This window comes from Cavia porcellus, unplaced genomic scaffold (genome assembly GCF_034190915.1).
Source record: "Cavia porcellus strain 051 isolate PalLab524CR breed Dunkin Hartley unplaced genomic scaffold, mCavPor4.1 scaffold_14, whole genome shotgun sequence".
Lineage (NCBI taxonomy): Eukaryota > Metazoa > Chordata > Mammalia > Rodentia > Caviidae > Cavia > Cavia porcellus.
In genome coordinates, this window is record NW_026947497.1 from 77,037,085 (window position 1) to 77,057,710 (window position 20,626).

Here is a 20,626-nt window from a genome sequence, read left to right on the forward strand (position 1 = left end):
CAGAAAGTGCTTTTTTTTTTTTTGTGGTACCAGGAATTGAACTCATGATTGCACACTTGCAAGGCAGGCACTTATGCCACTGAGCTAAATCCCCACCAGAAAGTGCTTATATACACACTCATACACAATTATGGATAAGAATACAGATTATCCATGACTTTTTTAAATCCATGATTCTTAAAGCCAAAATTGAGACAAAAGGTTTTAAGTTTGGACTACCCCTTTTCGGGGAATACTCCAGAGCAATCAGCCAACAACTCATCTCCTAGACCAGTGATGGCAAACCTTTTAGACAGCAAGTTCCAGGCTGCAACCCAAAACCCACTTATTTATTGCAAGGTGCCAACACTGCAATTAAACTGAACACTGACTGGCCATGAGAAAGCTTAGAGGAATCTTGGCTCTTCACATCACCTGCTCCTTTCTGCGCATGCACGTGGCCCGATGAGCCCTGCCACCAGATGCTCGGCTGCTGGACGATGCTGGAGCGACTTGGCTCCAGTGCCAACAGAGTGGGCTCTGTGTGCCTGCTGTGGTGCATGTGCCAAAGGTTTGCCACCACTGTCCTAAACTGCCACCTTATTTCAATGTTCCTCTTAAATAATTTTCCACCATTTTCTCAACGTAAATTTCCAGCCCAAGAAAAACAAAAGCTGGCTGCAATGGAATGAACCGGCTGGAGAACTGAATCAAACAGGAAGGGAAAAACCTGAGCAAATGCAGCATCTCATAGACCTCCACTGTTACCTCACACACTTTCATGTTCCTTTTATTTCTTATTCGGCTACTATTCTTTCTTCTTTTTAACGATCCTCATAGGAAATAGCAAGGATCTCGTCAGGAACCATTACCATAGTAATTTTATATCACGTAAATATGGGGGGATTCTGAATTAGATTTTTTTTTGGTACTGGGGAGTTGAACCTGGGGAGTTGAACTCATAACCTTGGTAGGACAACTTGAACTACATAGGTGCTGTCTCAAAATAAATAAGTAAATAAATAAGCAAAGAACACATCTGTATTAGGAGACATCAAGTATTTATAACCCCGTTCCATGTAACACCAGAGGCAACAGACTTCTGTTGTTCTGCTTCTATGCCAGATCTGGGAGGCATCAGAAGATAACTACAATACACACAGGACCAAGTTGGACTCCACAATGTCACTTATTATTACACTGTGAAAAATTGCCATCGGGGAGGCCAATTCTGCCAATGTTTGCTCCATGATTTTGCACCTCCTACACTTTGGCAAGACTACGCCTGCTGGCCTGGAACCCTGCCACAGTTCACAGTCCCACAGGCTGCCAGCAAGTCTTTCTGGCCTGAGAGCCAGTTGGGCTCAACAGGTGACTCTGCATACCTGTGGTCTGCTGCATCCTATATTTACTTTGCAATGTTCACTATCAGAGCATAAACTACAAAAACAGATTTCATAAGCCCTATCATCTCAGGACTTTGCTTCCAAACTACACAAGGACACTGGGAATCCTAGAAACTTTGAGTATCAGATCTAATGCCTTCCTCTGGATGAAGCTAGAGAACTGCTCCCCATGATAAAGCGTCTCCTATAGAAGAAAAGTAGACCTTTAAAAAAAAACCTAAGAAGGAGATGAAGAAAAAACTGAGATGTGTCATGTACCTGTACCAGCTCCCCACCACAACTGTAACCATTACACACTGCAAACATTACTGCTAAAAATAAAAATTTAAAAACTGGTTTACATAGGGAATCTGTTAGTGTCTTCACCATGTTCAGATCCTATGTCCTAATGGGACACTGATCACTGTCAAGGAGTTCAGATACTAAATTCAAGTGAAGTCCATCAACAGTGTTGGATTAACCCACTTGTGCCTGAATCCCTGACACAAGTACACAGATCGCCATGGAGAACCAATCAAGCACCTTTGTCCTATTCTTTTACCACATTTTCAGCAATGAAGTCAGTTCTTGCTAGATCACAAATGTCTGGTAACAATTACATTTAGCTAAGAGGAGTTCTTGGGAGAGACACTTTTGCACAGAATGTTCCCCTTTGCTCATCTTAGATTAAAAGCATGTCTTTCCAAGGGCTTTACCCTGCCAAGGAGGAAGTGGCCTAAGTGGCGAGGGACAGCATAAATCCCATCGCCATGTGAATCATTCTCATAACCTCACAGGGAACTCTATCTCAGAATGACGTCCACCTATCTTCTTCTGGGAAGATTCTGACTATATTCCTCCTTTAAGGAGGAAAAAGAATTGCTTACATAACTCAGTTTTCACAAATGTTAATTCAGTGTTAAGATTTTCAAATCACAATAAGGGACACTCAAAATAAAAGCTATGCACAAATGTTATTTTTTAAAAAGTAAAATATATAGTTAAAATATAATCACTAAAAGTAACTTAAATACATGGTGAATAATAAGTGAAAGTATATGCAATTGTAAAATGAGAGTCAATCTAAGAAATCCATTTGCCGAATCATCTACCCGCAAATGCTCTCCTTCGTGGGAAAAGGAAACAGCTCCGGTTTATCAGCATAACCTCCCACAGGGCGCCAGTAATGCAGCACAGATCAAGGTATCATTATCTGAAATCACAACTGAAAGTCAGGTTGTACCAGTCAAATAATGATTTGATCCCTGAAGTATGGGAGACAGATAAGATATTCATACCATGAAATATCATGAAAGGACTGAATTTTTTTTTATTAAAGAGCTTCCAAGGCTAAACAGCATGTTGAATTAAAAAAAAAATTAGCATGTTGAAATATTAAAAACAAATGTAAAATTACATTCATGATCCCCACATAAAAATACTGAAAAAATAATACACTCATTGTGGTTACCTCTGGTGAAAAGAGGTCAATGTAGAGAGGAAGGGAACTGCTAACAAAGCACAGATGCAAGAAACTGGAAAGCACCATGAAGGCGTTTTTAAATGCCCAAGTGTCAAGGGCCGCTCATTCGGAAAGCGTGTGGTCAGGCAAGCCCTGGGGACTTGTAAGCACTTCCTGGCAAGAAGCCAGGGGTCCCTCCTCAAGGAAGATGCAAACATAATTAAGAGAAATAATTATTGGTAACACTGAAGTAGTGAGAGATGTACTTAATTTGTGTTTAATATTTCTTATCTGGCTAGGTAGTTCACTTATGCTGTTTTTTAAATGAATAATATGCTCAGAGAAAAAAACATCTTTGGCTTCCCGATGCCATTTCTTAGCTCAGGGGCACCTGACCTTGCCCAGTCCCATCCCTCTAATGACACACAGCAGACGCTTTATAACCAGCAGGAAATAAGGAGGATCTTTGGGCATGGGACCCAACAAATGCCCAGCAGCATATTGCATCCAGGTGATACTCAGTTTACCGAACTACACTGAGTAGACACGCAGACTTCTCAGTATGGATCCAATATTCCCATCATCTGACTCTGGTAGAAACACCAACTTTCCTGCCCAGTGCCCTCAGTGGGAATCCAGCTTCCTCCTACCTCACTCTATGACACACATGCCAGCTTCACTCCTCCTCCTGAGACTTTGTCCCTGCAGACCTTCTCGATATGGCCTTACCTTGTCAACCCAGCCAGAGACTCAGATTTAGCCCTCCTTCAGCCTCTCAAAAGATTCGAAATCTCCGCCCCACTGCGAATTCCTTTGTTAGAACCCCAGCCCAGGCTGTCAAGGTTCCCTTTCTCCTGTGTGAAAAATGTTCCCTGATGGGACGTCTTGTTTCTTTAAGGAAAGGATCCATGGTTTTTTTTTTCCCATTTCCTTTGTTTTTTTTTAAATAAACAATAGCAAGAAAAAAAAAATGGCACGCAATGGGAAAAGAGTAAGTATTACAGTCACGTTAACCTGAATGCGAGTCTTAGCTCTCTATCAGCCAAATGAACATCTGCTTCCGCTCACCTGCTGAGAAATTGAAATAACCTATGCCTCTGGGGTAAAGGGCAACTGAGCAGAGCAAGCCATAGATAGTGTTTCCTTTTCTCTGACCTTTTCAGCCTTTGAACTCCCACTGCATCAACCAAGGAACCCTGCTCAATCAGGAAGGGCACCTGACATAAAATCTCCTGAACTTTTCTACTGCAGAGAGAGCAGTGAGCCTGTGAGATCAGATGGTCTGCAACATCACTGTGTCTGCACACAGCGCACTACATCCAAAGATCCTCTCAAGTGCATTTAAACAAAGGTCAAAAGACTTTAGGTGAGCACAGACTCCAGGGCCCTGTTCATGCTCCCACTGTCTTCACTGAAGCAGCAGAGCCTTCTTCAAATACTGGGTGTCCTTATCCTTGGCAGAGATTCAACTCTGCTTGATAAGTGGTCAAATACATAAAGTTTGACTGCAAAACAGTAAGACTGATTTCATGCAGCATGTAGAAAAGCCAGTCTCTTTACTGTATACACTGTCCATGTAGCAGAATGCTTTACAAACAAGGTAAGTCAGGCACACACAGCCATTTCAATAGCAAAAACACGGAAGGAAAACTAAGGGTTTCAATCTTCAGTTTTAGGTTAAAACACTTGAAAGTAAAAGGTAACTATTATTAGAACTAAAACCGAATTACATTAAAAGCTGTTAAGGGAAGGAAACAGCAAACCCATTACAAAAATAATTTTTAAAAGATATCTTTTAAATCAGGCCATGATAAATCTGTAATGTAGCACATATCTGTAATCCCAGCATGCAGGAAAGCTGAGGCATGGGAGGATGGCAAATTTGAGACCAGCATAAGCCACATGGCAAGACCCTGTAGTCATAACACCGCCACCAAACAAGGTTGAACCTAACTTTCGGTGTGTGATGCTGGGGATTAAACACAGAGACTCACACATGCTAGACAAACACTCTTTCTTGAACTGTACCTTCAGCTAGCCCTCAACTATTTAAAACAAGAGTCAATCAAAGAAAAAGGTAATAGGAAACTATGATGTTAATATCAAACTTATATTCAAGGCAAAAAATCATTTCTAAAGACAAAGAAGAGGCTAGGCATGGTGGCACATGCCTATAACCCCACCACTCAGGAGACTGAGGCAGGAGGATAGCCCTGAGTTCGAGGCCTATGTGGGCTATAAAGTGAGTTCAAGCCCAGCCTGAACTGCATAATGAATGAACTGTTTCAAAAAAAAAAAAAAAGACAGAGACAGAATAATAAAGTCATAATCTAATAAGATGGCTTTAAAATACATAGAACATTATATATTATCCACATATACCTATCAAAAATTGCAGAAAGTAAGCCAGACACACAAGTATACACTGTAATCCCAGCTGAGTAGGAGGCTTGGAAAGAGGATGGCCTGCTTGAGGCCAGCCTAGGTGATTCAGTGAGATGCTGTCTCAAAGCAAAAAATAAAAAGGTCTTAGAATGTAGCTGAGTATAGGGCCGTGAGGTCAATCCCTAGTATACCTCAAAAACAAAAACCTGCAAAAAGTATAAAATAAATAAATAGAAAAAGAAAAATGAAAAGGAAAAAATAATAGGATTTAACACTCAAATCATGAAAACAAAAAAAATGTGATTAGAAGAGCTACGTGTTACATAGCTAACTAATAACACAGACCTCTTACATCTAGAAGGCAATATTCTGCAAAACCCTGCTGAAAAGCACACACTCAGAAATGTCAAGAAATCCTCTAATCCAGGAGTGGTATAGTCCACACTCTCAGGCCAGCAAACAACATGACCATGGGTTACAAAAACTGAACAAACAGAAAAAAGCAAACAGAAGTCCTCAAGAGTTTTAAATTTTCTTTTTCTTTTCTTTTTCCTTTGATACCGGGGATCGAATTCATGACCTTGCACTTGACAGGCAGGTGCCTGTGCCGCTGAGCTAAATCCCCAGCCTCAGTTTTAAATTTTCTTATGTTTTCGATTTTTACTTTCATTAGTCCATGTCTGCACTATTTAAGGGTCACGTTCCTAATGGCGAGTTGGAACACACATTTACACATCTTAACTTTTTTTTTACATCCCCTTCCCTCCATCTCTTGGTTTCCCTTTCTTTTGCAAAAGCAGTATCTCCTTGTTTCCTAAACCCATCTTTCATTTTGTTCTCCATTTATACCTTGGATTTATCATGTAAGAGAAGCCATGCCATGCTTAAGCTCATGTGTCTGATTTACTTCACTTAACATTATGATTTCACGGTGTATCCATTTCCTTACAAATGACCCTTTACTTTTCTTTATGGCAGGGTAGTACATCATTGTGCATAAACACCACATTTTCTGTATTCATTCATCTATTGATGGACATAGAGACCACTTTCAAGATTTGGTTATTATGAATTATGCTGCTATAAACATGGGTATTCATGGATCACTGTAATAAAAACATCTTTTATGTTCTTCAGGAAGTTACTTAGGAGGAGAATGGCTGGGTCACATGGAATTTCTAGTTTTAGTTCTTGAGGACTCTCATACTGATTTCCATGTTGTTGTTCTAGTTTACACTGCCACCAGCAATGAAGAACGCACTTGATTTCTTCAGGATGGCCATTCTTTCTGGAAAGATGAAATATCTATGTTGTAAAACTCTCCTTTAAGCGGCTGGGGATTTAGCTCAGCGGCATAAGTGCCTGTCTTGCAAGCAGGCAGTCGTGAGTTCGATCCCCAGTACCGATAAAAAGGAAAAAGACAAAAAAAAAAAAAAAACCAAACAAAAAAAACTCTCTTTTAAAGGATCCCTGAGCAAGCAGAAAGAAAAGGATGGCCTTGAATAAAGGCAGAGAAGGAGCACAGTTTGGCTCTGTTCTGGTTTGGTTTTTCAATGTTCCCAGCTAATGGCATAGGGGAGGGGATGGGGCCTAGAAGATGCCATGGGTCCCTAGGGTGCTGCTTCTGAAGGGCATCAGAACCCTGGCTCCTCTTCTTCTTTTGCTTCCTTTTGCATTGTGAACTGACACACGCACAGACCCAAGGTGACAAGGCCAAGGGACCATGGCCTAAAAATCTCAGAAATGTAAGCCAAAATAAATCCTCCCTTCCATTTTGTTTTTCAGGGGTGGGGAGCTACTGGGGATGGAACCCAAGGCCTTCACACAGAGCTACATTCCAGCCCTTTATTTTCTTACTTTGAGACAGGGTCTCACTCACTAAGTTGCTAAATTGCCAGGCTGGGCTCAAACTGTTTTAGTCTTCTAAGTGCAGGGATTACAGGCATGCACCACCACACCTGCTCTTTGCTTTTTATAAATTGAGTGTCTCAGGTATTTTGTCATAAAGATGGAAATCTGACTAACACAGGTTACTCTGGCTTTCTTTAGGGTCTCACTATGTGGTTCAGACTGGCCTTGAACTTACTATGTAGCTCAAGCAGGCCTCCAACTCCCAGTGATCCTCCTGCCTCAACCCCACCAAGTGCTGGGATTATAGATGTGCACCACCGTTCCCAGCTATCTCACAGATATTCTGAGATAATTTCCTAACTCTTTACTTAGTCACCACAATTTTGAATTTCCTTTAATAAACGTCTTTCCTCCCAATCAAGTGTGTATTAAACCCCAGTCAGGCTGAGCCAAAAGATCTAAAAATATGTAAGCATGTTGGGAGAACTGTTTCCAGGAAAACGCACATTAACATCCATAACAGCGCTGCAGAACTGAACTTCTGTGATGGTGAGTGTTCTATACCTGCGCTGTCCAGTATGACAGCCACCAGCGACTGTAACTTTTAAGAACTTCAAATCTGGAGCAGAGGGTGCAGCTCAGTGGTTAGTGTGCTTGCCTGGCATGTGCAAGGCCCTAAATTCAATCCCCAGCTGAGGAAAAAATGAACAAATAGAAAACTTTACATTGGAGTGGTGGAGCTGGGGATATAGCCCACTGGCACAGTGATTATCTGGCAAGTACAAGGTTGTGAGTTCAATTCCTAGTACTAAAAATAAATAAATAAATAAGTCAGAATGGTGTGACTAGGGAACTGAAATCTTTGTTTTGTTTTGATTTTTTGTCTTTTTGAGACAGGGTCTCGATATGCAGTTCAGGCTGGTGTTGAGCTCACTTTGTAGCCCAGGCTGGTCTCGAACTTGTAACAATCATCCTGCCTCAGCCCCCTGAGTGCTGGGATTACAGGCCTGTGCTACCACACCCAGCTGGGAACTGAAATTTTAAATCTGATTTGATTTACTTCACATTTAATTCTTAGGGCCCTAGTGCAACCTCCTCTCAAGACATTCTAAATAATCTATTCTATTCAAGTCCCATTCCTTTTATTTATTTATTTATTTATTTTATTTATTTTTTTTTTTAATTTTTCTGAAACAGAGTCTGTAGTGGATTGGTAACCAGTGATCAGCTTAACTACTAGCTGAACAGAATCAGCGTGGTGCTGAGTGTGTCTGGCCTACCTGAGGACGGTTGCTAGCAGAAAACCAGACCTGGAGAAGAACAGCGGCGCGGGTTCTCCTAAGTGCTGTTGCTGTTTGGAGCTGTTGGTTTTCCTGGAGGAGGCTGTCATGCTGACTACCCTGATATGAACTTGTGTTATCATCAGAGGAGCTCGGGACCTTGTTACCGAGAACGTTTGTGGTTCACTTTGGGGTAGCTCTGGTCCTTACTTTGATCATCACTTCCTGGCTCCAGAGAGCAAGATGTGTGCTGTTTAATCTCCAGGAGAGGCTTGTCACACTGGCTTCCTGATATGTACTCAACTGTTCTCATCAGAGGAGCAGTCTGGGACCTCACTGGCGCTGAGGATGGCTGTGGTACTTTTTCAGAGGTGCTATGGTCCTTATTTTGAGCACTGCTTCTTGGCTCCACTGCAGAACCCTCAACCTATTAGCAAAGATCCTTTACCTTGCCTGCATAGACTCAAATTCACAGGGATCCTCCTGCCTCTGCCTCTTGAGTGCTAGAGAATGCTGCAATTACAGTCATGAGCCACCATACACAGCCCCGTTCCTCCTAATAATACTTAAAAGCTGGAATTTCAATTTCCATGTGGCTAGTAGAAATCATGTGGGCTTAAGCAGAACTATGGTCACCCAGACAGGCTGGTGAAACTTTTGGAGGTTTTTTAAAAAGAAGAAGAGAAAAAGAGACAGAAAAAAGTCCAACTCAAAGAAGTTAGAAAGCTGTAAGAAACAGGAACAGCTATGGAGAGAAAGCCCTGAGAAAAGCTCAGGTTTAGAGTTCTGCAGTCAGCTTCTCCGGCCACCCTATCCTAGCTCTGACAATAGCAGTTTTTTCTGAAAGGGTCAAGGCTACATTTCTGTGCTTTTCGGAACTACCAGTTCAGAACTACCAGTACTGGATTGCTCAAAAATCCTCTTGTTGTATTACTTGTTCTACATAAACTATCAGTCCTCAGCAAGATCAAAGAGAAAAAGAAAAGAAAGGAATAAATAAAAATAATGAAAGAGGCCGGAGATTTAGCTCAGTGGTATAAGCGCCTGTCTGGTAAGCGTGAGGTCATGAGTTCAATCCCCAGTACAAAAGAAAAAAAAAAATAGGGCTAGGGATTTAGCTCAGCGGCATAAGTGCCTGCCTTAGAAGCGCACAGTCGTGCCAGTACCAAAAAAAAACCAAAAAAGTGAAAGAGGATAAATGTAAAAATAATGAAAATGACAAGAAAGGGAAAAAAGAAGCCCTGCCAATACCAATAAACCCGCATCACTGTAAAATTACAGCACAGACAAACTGTGGTTAATGTTTTCTTTTTGTTTTGACTTTTTTGAGACAGAGTGTCACTGTATTACAGGCTGGCATTGAATTGGGAGCGATCCTCCTGCCTCAGCTTCCCAAGTGCTAGGATTACAGTAATGCATCATCACACCCAGCCCGTGTTTTCATCCTTTGAACAAATGTTCACTGAACACCAATTCCGTGTCAAGCAGTGTGTCCGACACCGGGATTATGGTGATTAATCAGAGGAAGTGGCCCCCTCTTCCAGGAAATTCAGCATGTAATATAATGAGGGAAACAGCCAGTCATGTAACTATGATAGCTATGTGGTGAGCAGTACCAGGATGCCTTCTCAAGGAGTGTCACTTACAGGGTGACTCAGCCCTCCAGGCACAAGGGGACCTTTCAGGGAGTGTTCAGAATCAGAAATTTGAAAGGAAAGGATGATGTCATAATTCTATTACTAGGCGTTTCCTAGGACTACTGTGCAGCTCAAATGCCAGGATAAGGAGTTTTGACTGTATTCTATTCCCAGTGAGTAAAATAAAAGAACATCTGAGCAAAATATTATTATAATTTTTTTCTTTTGGTTTTTTAAGACAAGGTCTCACTATGCAATTCAGGCTGGCCTTGAACTATGCAGCACAGGCTGGCCTCTAGTTCATGTAACTCTCCTGCCTTAGCCTCCCGAATTCTGGGATTACAGGTGTGTGCCACCGCACCTGGCAATAATTGTGTTTCTGAAAATTTTATTTAGCAGCAGTGAGGATCCTCTCTCCGGACTTGGAAGAGTAAATTCCCACAGAAAGATAATTCAGAAGGTTACTAGAGTAATGCCCAATGAGATAGAAGTCTATAGTGAATTTACTGACGATTGCTGTTGTGGTTTTGGTCTTTTGAAACAGGGTCTCACTCTGTAGTTAAGAATGGCTTTGAATTTACTATGTAGCCCAAACTGGCCTCCAACATGCAGCACTCCTCCTGCCTCAGCCTTCCAAATGCTGGAATTACAGGCATGCACCGCCACGCCTGGCTTGAATGTACTGTTTGTATCTGCAAGAATTTATGGCCCTTGATTTTGGTGACAGAACTCTGGTTTTTCCCAGGGACCATTCCTTACCCTAGATCATGAAGTTCCAAGTCTTGCATTGGCCTTGGATCTGGCTAGGAGCTTGTGCTGGGTACAGAACTTAGTCCTGATAGCATTATCCATACTTTGATCACAGGAATGGGAAATGACTCAAAGCCACACAATAAAAGAACCCACTTTGTTTTTCATTTTCCTTTTCAGTTTGCTAAATTTAGAGTTGCTAAAGGTTATCCAGTAGAAAAGTCTCCCTAACAATGAAACCAACACCTCAGGAAGCAAAGCCTGAGACAGGGACAAATACTTAACTTTGAGCAACTAGATGGAGCCATGCCTGAAACCATTCCATGCTCTGGATTTGTAGAGATACAAACTACATATTGTACAAATAGAGAAAAAAGAAGGCTTCAAGAGGAAAATGACAAAGGGAATTCACAAAACCTAGTGACAGCCTGATTATGGGAAACAGGGAAACAGCACATTCACTGAGATCTTGGCTCGGTTGACTGAATAGAAAATGTTAGTAACAGGGAGCCCAGGAGAAGGCTCTAGCCTGCTGTAGGACCTTGGTTTAGAGACAGGAGAAAGAGCCTTGCTACTTGAATCTGACTTTATCTGAATAACTGTGGTAGGGAAAGAGCAGTACATGAGAATTCCAAGCCCAGATGCAAACTGCACGGCCAAAGGCAGCTCGTATCAGCCCTGAGCACTACGGCACTGCACTAGAAGCTGGTTAGCCGAATGGAAAACACGGGGGAACCTCCGACATAACCACATTCCCAGCCTGAAGTTAAAAGCTAAGTTGACCTCCCACTCTTCAGTGTGTTCAAATCAGATTGAGGAGCCCTGCAAGGAGAAAGACCAAGCTCCACCACTGTAAACAGTAACCTGGGCAGCACAAAATCACCATGTTCCAGAGAACTGAAGAGTAGACGGGAGTAGAGAAGCCTGTGCACTTAGTACATCCTGAGAAAACCGTGAGACCTGTGCACACTGTTTTATCAAAATCTCGAATCACCCAGGTCAGAAGCCATTCAGACAGGGAAAGTAAGCTAGCCAAAACAAGCAGAGAATCTGGGATTCAAATGCAGGTCTATCTGACTTTAAAGCATATGCATATTTCACTGTATCAACTGCTTTCAGAAAACACATAGCAAAACTGTATCCGTTATGCTTAGAAATGATGCTGTCATGCAGCCATGGTGGCACACACTTGTAATCCTAGCACTCTGGAGGCTGAGGCAGGAGGACTGCCACGAGTCTAAAGTCAACCTGGGCTACATAGTGAGTTCAAAAAAACCAAAATAGGTCATTTTTCTTTCTTGCCCATGCCATGTTTCTCTTCTGTTCATACATTTTCCTTTCTGGTGGCATAAACCTGCTATCTCTGAGCACACCTTCCTCTTTCAGTTCTAGTAGTGTTGTGTAACATCCAGTGCTTTGTCGTGCACAAAAACCTGGAAACCTGTCCCTGGAAACTCCGTCCCTGGCTTCATTGCCCAAGGTAGCATTCTTGGCAACAGCAGCCAGGAGATAAAAAATGAGGCATGAAGACCATGGATCCCTTGACTCTGCCCCATCACAGGGATGGCCTCAACCACTGGATTCCACCCCACTATAGGCTACCCCCTTCCAAACCTGCACCCTCAGTGCCCCCACGGATAAAGACCACCCGTGAGCCCACCCCACACTATGTCTGCCTAACATAAGGTCCCATACTCAGGCAACTCAACATCTAAGCCTGCCCCCATTCTTCCGCTTTGAGAAGCGGCAGGTGTGGTAGATGGTACCATCGGAATTCAGGTCCCTTTTCAAGGGATGGCTTTTTAGCAATGTGAAGAGAAACCAGGAAAGTCTCTGAGGACCCTGAAAAGTTTGCTGACAGATTCTACACTGACAATGGCTTTTAGTCTGATCTGGCATGATGTCCTGTTCATCCTGGTTTCTTGCTACACAGCAGTAGATAGAAGAAAGGATTATGACAGCTGCAAATCAGGACAATGGAGAAGTCTTTGTCTTTGTGGCTGTATCCAATGATAATCTGCCGACTAATGCATTATTTGGGCCCCCGAAGGGCCTGGGTAGGGTTATAAACTGGAAGTGGAGAAAGCAAAAGAAGGTTATACCTGTGGGCCATCTTAGCAGACGCATGGCCAAGATTGTAAATGATGATAAACTCAGGACTGTCAGTCAGGGCACTGATGAAAACCCAGCAGCTTTCCTGTACTGCTTTGAAGAGGTACTCATGAATACACTAATCTAAGCCCTGAGTCTATAGAGGGCCAAATTATCATGGAATAGGATTTTTTTAGCCAGTCAGTTCCAGATAACAGGAGGAAACTCTAGAACCTCCAACGGGACCCATGAGCTGCAATAAGTCAATTGATTGATGTGGTTTACACAATCTTTAACAACCATGACGAAGTAGAGGGAAACTGAGAGTTCAATAAGGAAAAAAGGCAGGCTCAAGCCATCCAGGCCTTAATAAACAAGGCTCATGATAAAGCCTGCAGCACCAAGGGGAACCCAGTTAATCCAAAAAGAGCCTGAATGCTTCAAGTGCCCTCAAAAGCCACCTAGTGCTTGTTGGACCTATGTGAATGTGGATGGGGACCCTGGGCATTGAAGGTGGGACTGCCATCATTCCCAGAAGGAAATGAGGTCATCTACCACCATGGTGGCCTGTATGGCCCCAGCACAAGGACATCCCTTTCCCTTACTAGAGGCTCGGGTAAGCCGCAGGCAAACATTATATCCCTTGGGGCATCTCACTCAATTCTAACCTGTTATTGGGGTGAGTTATTAACCCAATCCTCAGCTGTTGTGAGCCCTGAATGAGTTCACTGTTGTGTTTTCTTTACCCTCACTGTCAACTGCCAATTGGGAGGTTTCCTTCTCCAAGCCACATTTGTGGTAACACCAATGTGCCCCATACTAGTAACTGGGAGAGAGATACTTTTCCTCCTCAAACCCCTTGCCACCCCTTGTCCTAGTTGCCAGGACCCAACCAGCCTAGCTCCATAGGGCCCAATTCTCTGCTGGAAGTGGATCGTCCAACATGGGATGATGGCAGCACATTGTTGGTCACTGTCAAGGTGGCGGTCACTCTCGTAACCACTCAGCTGAAGCACCCTAAACTATAGCCTCATAGCATGCAACGTTACCTTAACCTGTCAATGCCTAGTGTTCCATTTTTGGAATGCCTATAACAATGGAACATAATAAAAAATTTTTTGTTGTAATTCTTGTTCCTTGAATGTTTCTAGGTAACACACAAATTTCGTGCAAAAATTTTAAAATTGCAGTCTTCGGCATAAATAAATTAAAACAGAAATAGACAGGGGCCAAATCCCATGACTGATAAATTTTTAGGTATATGGTGACTCAGGCCATGCTAGTCCCTGAATAACAAACTGATTTTACCAATGGTCAAGCCATTGGAAAATGTCACTTAGTGCAAGATCTCAAAACCATCAATGAGGCAGCAGTATCTGTTCACCCTACTGACAGATCCCGTTCACCACTCTTATACAAATCAGGGAGACATGAACTGCTTTCTGTCTTTGATCTCAAAGGTGCCTTCTCTTCTGTCCTCATGGACCCTAGCTTTCAGTATTTGTTAGATACACCTCTCCAGTGTAAAATCCAAGCCACCTGAGACACCTGGAAACAGACCACATGAACCAGTAAATGGCCTCCAAACTTCATTTCCAGAAAGAAAACACTACCACACTGGTGTGCATACCTACTCCTTAAGAGGTTGAGGCAAAAGGATGCCAGGTGCTCCAGCCTAGCCTGGGCTACATAACGATTTCCAGGCCAGCCTGAACTATACAGCTAGACCTTGTCTCAATAACAAAAAACAAAAAAATACCAACCAACTAGGCTCTGATGGTACACACCTAGATTCCAGTGGAAGGCTAAGGTAGGAGGATCTCTATGAGTTTGAGAACAGCCTGGGCCACACAGCAAAATCCCGTGTCCAAAAAAACCCCCAAAAAACCAAGGCCTGGGCATGGTAATCCCAGCATTTGGGAGGCAGAGGCAGGAGGATCCCCTGAGTTCAAGGCCAGCCTGGGCTACAGAGTAGAACCTGCCTCCAAAAACAGAAACAAAACCAAAAAACAGAGACAACACCCACCAATGTGCTAAGTTAGATAAGTAAAACGTTTTATTCCCACTAAGCAAAATCAGCCCCCTGCTAGAAACAGGGTCCCTTCCTTGCACACCTTATAGAGCTAGCTTTGCTACTCTTCTGCTTACCACAGCTCAGCCATCTGCCACTACTGAAAATAATTTCTGTCTTGAGACTCACAGATGATTTTTCCTCTGTTGCTCTAATTCCTTCTTGTGTCTTCCAACAAACTGGACAAGAACTTACAACTTTGTTTATCTGGCCCCCAGTGGAGAGCAATAACTTTTATTAATGCTTTTCATGGCCTATTTGGGCCATGCATTCTTAATCTCTTCATCAAATTTTGTTTCTTCAAAAAATTCTGTGCTGGTACTGTTCAGACAACTGAATGCAGATGTCTTGTGCTCTGGGTGAATGATTTAGAGGTGACGACAATGTGCAATGTAGGTACCATTTTTGCCCTCTGATTGATGTATTTTGAAATTTTGTTGTTTTTTTTCTTTTTATCCTTGAAATAAAATCAATTTGGAGAACAAAACAAAACGTTTCTTCTTGTGTAACAGCCCTTAAACCACAAATGATGGCACCACTGAGGACCAAAACTCACCTCCATACTCACAGCTCATCAAGAGATCCTCAGAGGAGCAGGACTCTCCCTTAGCCCTCTAGGTCAGGCAGAGTGAGAGTTCCCTGGAGTCTGCTGAGGTACAGCCAGTGCCCCTATTCAGTCGGAAGTATCTACAGAAGATGGACAATCCTCCCTCAGCACTCCTTAAAGATGTTCAGGGACCAGGTATCTCAGAGGGGAGTAATATAGTACAATTGGAGCCATGGGCCCACTCCTCTCTACTCATCTCTGGCAAAACCCCAGGGCTAAACCCCCTGACTTTTATCCTGGGGCCAGCTTCCCAGAGGAGGAAATGGCAAAGGACTTGTGCAGTGGATACAGCTGATCCAGCTCAGCACCCTGTCAATCATCCCATCAATCATGCTCCAAAAATCCCAATGGGAGGAATCCTAGGCCCTGCTCACATTTCAAATCCTTAGCTGTATTCTGCGCCTGTGCCATTTCCTTACTGCCAACAAAACTTTATTAAATTTTGCTGCTTTTCCTGTATAAGTAAAATTAAAATGATGCCATCTCCTCAAAAAGACTGGTGCTTTGTTTGTTTTGGTTTGGTTTGGTTTTGAGACAGGGTCTTGCTATATAGCCCAAACTAGCCTCGAACTCATAGCAGTCCTCCTACCTCAACCTCCCAAGTGCTGGAATTACAGGCATGCACTACCATGCCCAGCAAGAAGACTGTTTCTGAATTGGGTGTTGTAATGGCCATAGAAAGGAAATGTCTGCAGTGATGTAGCCACAAAGCCTCAATTCTCTGGCACAATGTCCATTTGGAGCTAAGGAGGCCATCAGTACCATGAAGCTCCATTGAACACCATGTTCTCAGTTAACCAAGCACCAACACACTATTGCCTTTAACAGCATGAATGACTTTGCAGGAAAAGTCTCACTGCCAAAATTAAGCTTTTACTGAAGTTCTTTGGCTAAGAAAAAGCACAGACAGTTACAAGAAACATGTAATGCCAAGGAATTGTCCTGCTGGCTTGAATGACAGGTACAGAATGATACCAAATTTAACACAATCTCATGTATTTCCTTTTCACTATTGCATAGTAAGAGATACCATAGTCTAGATATTAAAAGTACAGACTAACAGCCAGTTGTGGTGGTGCTCAACTACAATCCCAGTGCTTGGAGGCTAAAGCAAGAGGACTGCAGCAAGTGTGAGGCCAGCTCAACCTACAGTGAGTTCAAAGCCAGACAGAGAGACCCTGTCTCCAATAAAATTACAGACTAAGACCAATTGCCTAGATTTGAACCCCAGTATGATCTCGGCAGGTTATTTTGTCTCAGCTGTGAAAAGATATTATAGTGCCTACTTCATATGATTGAGAAGATGAAGTAAGTTTATATTTTTAAGACTTTTAAAATAACACCTGGTAAATATGTGTTAAATAAATAATACAGCTTCAGCTAAAATGAGAAAAAAAAAATTGAACTTGTATTTCCAACCCAGCCTGATCCATATGAAATATCAGAGGAAAATCAAAATAACTCTAAAACTTATTTAGAATTTTACACAAATCATTTCACAGACATCTGGAGGAAGAATAAATACCCAAAATATACATAAGCAGAAACTGAAGCATGGAAAGGGGAAGTGAGATGTTCAGTTTCATTTAGTGTACATCACTCAATGCTGTACAGGCACAAACTCAAAATTCACTCAGTCCAGGTTGGTGTCACCTTTAAAAATCACAAAATCTTCACTCAAGCACAACATTTCAATTCTCCCCTGAGGATATTTTCTCAAAGGTAAATAATCTGCCTGTAGTTTTTGGATCTCCTGAAACATCACTGTACCTTAAATTGTTTCTAAATATCAAACAAGACTCCTTTAAATCACATTCCTGTTATAACCTGTCACCATCCCAGCCTTTAGGAGGTTAAGGTCAATTACTGTTGCTATTGCAGTGCTGGGGATGGAACCCAAACCCAGAGCCTCCTGCAATGTAGGAATGCTCTGTCACGGAGCTATACCCTCAGCCCTAAGACCAGTTACTAATAAACAAACTCTAAACAGACTCCAGTTGATCATTTAGTCATAGTAGCTTTTAAAATCTTAAATCATCGGTGGCACAGCATTTGCTAGCACATGCAAAGCCTGCAAATCCTCAACAACAACACACACACACACACACACACACACACACACACTGAGCCCTAGATTTCTAAAAGATTCACTTTCTGACAACAGTTCCATATAAATATTACTTTCTGACTATAGTTCCATATAAATGTGAACTTGCTTAGTCTGCATTGTAGGGAAGCAGTGAAAGGTCTTAAGATGAGAAGGAAATGACAGAAAGAACATGTCACCGTAACAGGGACTCAGCATTGACAAAAGGCACGCAGTTTTCTGTGCGAACTGTCAATGCAAACTCGCTTTTCATTCACAGGCCTTCCTTGCCTCCTTCCCCACGCTCGTCCTTCTTCCTAAACCACTAAGCTCACCTTTGCTCCTAGAAATCCTTACAACAGCAACCTCTTCACATTGGCCCAGCTGGCTGTGGCTGCAAGTTGCAGCCAGGGCACTAGCCCTGTCTCCAGTTTCTGCCTATGGGCTCCGGCCCCTAAGAATCTCACCACGGAACCCTGAATATCTGCGTCCTTCTCAGCAGTCTAGGATCTGAATGTCACCCTTTCCTGTTCCCTTGCCCTCCATGAATCCTGCCCCTTATGCCTGGCCTTTCCTAGCACAAACCTCTCCACGCCCTGCCAGCCCCTCCTCTCAGAATTCTTCTCCAACAAGTACCCCGCAGCAGCCGTCCTCAGCTCGTCGCTTCTGACGATTCTCCCCTCCTCCCGGGCTCCCCGCTGCCGCGATCCCCGCGCTTTCGCTGCCCACCTGCTCTCCTCCGGCAGGCGCTCTTCGCAGCCGCCCAGATCCATTCCCGCGCCCTCCGGCCGCATTTGATGCTGTGAGGCCGCTTCCGACTGAGGAGAGGCGACCCTATCGCTTCGCCAGCCAGGGCCTTCTGAGCCCCTTGGAAACAGAGACCGCACCCAGGGTTAGTGGGCTCTAAGGGATGTGCTACACCCGGTCGTCAGCAGCCTCTACCGAGGTTTCTATCCCTGCCACCCCCACTTCCGGCTCCTAGAACTACAACTCCCAAAAAGCCTTTGGGACCGGCATGCACCGCTACAACCAATCAGAGCCCACGTTCGCGGGAGACCGCGGGCCTCAGGGGCGTGCATGGAGGGTTTGTGCCCAGCAGAGAACGTTGGTCGCTAGCAGGCAGAAATCCGTGTCTGTACGGCTCCTGTAGGATCTTTGGCACACTTCCCTTGAGAACTAGATCCAGAGGTGTAAACTAGGAAATAATGCTGGTCTAATACAATTCCGATTAGCCCCGCTTCATCCCAGCCCTAGTTTAACACCTGTTGATGGTATTTGGAAACTCAGGAATTTAAATGAAGAACTCACAAATTCTGAAGGGCCTAAACTGCTTTGGGATCACAAAAGATGAGCCAAATAGCCAAGGCGTGGTGGCTAAAGTCCATACTCCAGGAATTCTGGGATATTAAAGGAGGATGGCAAGTTCGATAGAAACCTGGGCAGCTTAGTGATTTAGGAAGACCTTTCTTAAAGTAAAAAATAAAAAGGGATGGAGATGTGGCTTAGTATGAAGGCCCTGGGTTCCATCCCCAAGACCACATCATAAGGGAAAGGTTTCCTAGGGGATTAGTGTCAGAGTAGAGTTTTTAAGGATAAGTACAAATTAATGAGGGAAAGGGAAAAGCAGAGGAAAACAGTTCAGGCAAACAAGGAAGTGTGCTCATTTGGGAACTACTGGTTTTGGGTAGTAAGCAAAACTGGGAAAGGATGGGGAACGATGGTGTGTGCATTCTGCTGCAGACCAAAGTCTATAAGCATAAGGTGGTCACTGGGTTGCTAGTTTGCAAGCCCAGTTCTAAACCAGAGCAGTGGCTACGAGAAGAAGACTGAAATTACAACAAAAATCCAGGCGTGGTGGTGCACACCTGTAATCTCAGCACTTGAGAGGCCGAGACAGGAAGATCTCTGCAAGTTTCAAACTAGCATAGGCTACATAGTGAGTTCGAGACCAGCCTGAACTGCATAGCGAGACCCTGTCTCAAAAAGACAAAAAGGAAAAAAAAAAAAAAAAAAAAAAAGAACTGTGCTTACCTTTAAAGAGAATGTAGATTTCTGCCCATTGTGAAGAGTCAGGAAGTGTTATAGGAAAGTATGGCGTTGTTAAGGTTGCCAGATTTATATAAAAAATATGACTCCTAATTAAATTTGAATTTCAAATAAATGAATATTTAGTATGCTAGTAATTTCTAAATGTTACAAGAAACATGCTACATTTTTTAAATTGTTATTTGAAACTTGTTACATGCACAAAACAATTGTTTGTTGTTTACCTGAAATCCAAATTTCACTGGCTCTTTATTTTCTCTAGCTACACCATAGTGTGTCTTTCCTATATTCTATGAAATCAACCCTCTAAAAAGGGATGTTGCTTGGATTCTGTTTATTCTGATTTAGATGCAGCTGTTGAATTGCTATACTCATGGCAAAGGCTGTCTGCTCAGTGTCCCTTACAGTGGCTCTACTCATAGTGGGCACTCAGGAAATACATTTTGCTCTGGATGCCACATGGAAATAGGGGCTGCATCTACCTTCTTTACTGTTCCATCCCTGGTGCCTGTTACAATACCTGATGCACAGTGAATACATGATTATGTGAAGACCTGACTCTCATGTCCCAGAAAATTTCAGAGTTGATCTTTTAACTCCACCTTTATAGCTGCTGACAGGTCGATTTCTTGGAAAGGTTCCAATTCTGAATTCTTGGCTTGTCTTCCTCTTTGTTTTTGCTGTATGGTTCTCAGGTTGTTATTTTGTTTTGTGTGTGAGACAATCTATGGACCTATTGTTGTCCATACTACCTCACACTTTCTTGCTTTTCCCTTTGGAATCTAGGAGATTACGCTGAGATCCTCCATCCTAGAGGAAACTTGAAACTCCAAAACACAACAGGAAGGATTACTTAATGAAATACTGGGGCATGTCCCTTTAAAACTAAGGAGTTAGCAGGTAATGTATGAGTTGTTTTTTTCTCAGTATTCAGGTTTAATTGTAGTGTTAGTACTGGGATAAATAAATGGGTTTTGGGTTGCATTTGGGGCATTC

General features: G+C 42.9%; 1 protein-coding gene across 5 annotated transcripts in view; it reads right to left on the reverse strand.

Annotated features, from left to right (window-relative positions):
• The window catches only part of Rubcn (rubicon autophagy regulator), a 51,590-nt gene that overhangs the window by 28,726 nt on the left and 2,238 nt on the right, over positions 1-20,626 (reverse strand). For 2 of the 5 annotated variants that reach the window (XM_023560304.2, XM_003476972.5), the window contains exon 1: positions 18,314-18,564. The exons of 1 other annotated variant lie outside the window; for it this stretch is intronic. In XM_023560304.2, coding sequence (XP_023416072.2) covers positions 18,314-18,378 — 65 coding nt within the window. In that variant the 5' untranslated portion in view covers positions 18,379-18,564. Of the gene's footprint in view, positions 1-18,313; positions 18,566-20,626 lie in introns of those variants that run through there. 2 more of the 5 variants (XM_023560305.2, XM_005006904.4) reach the window with 2 other exon arrangements.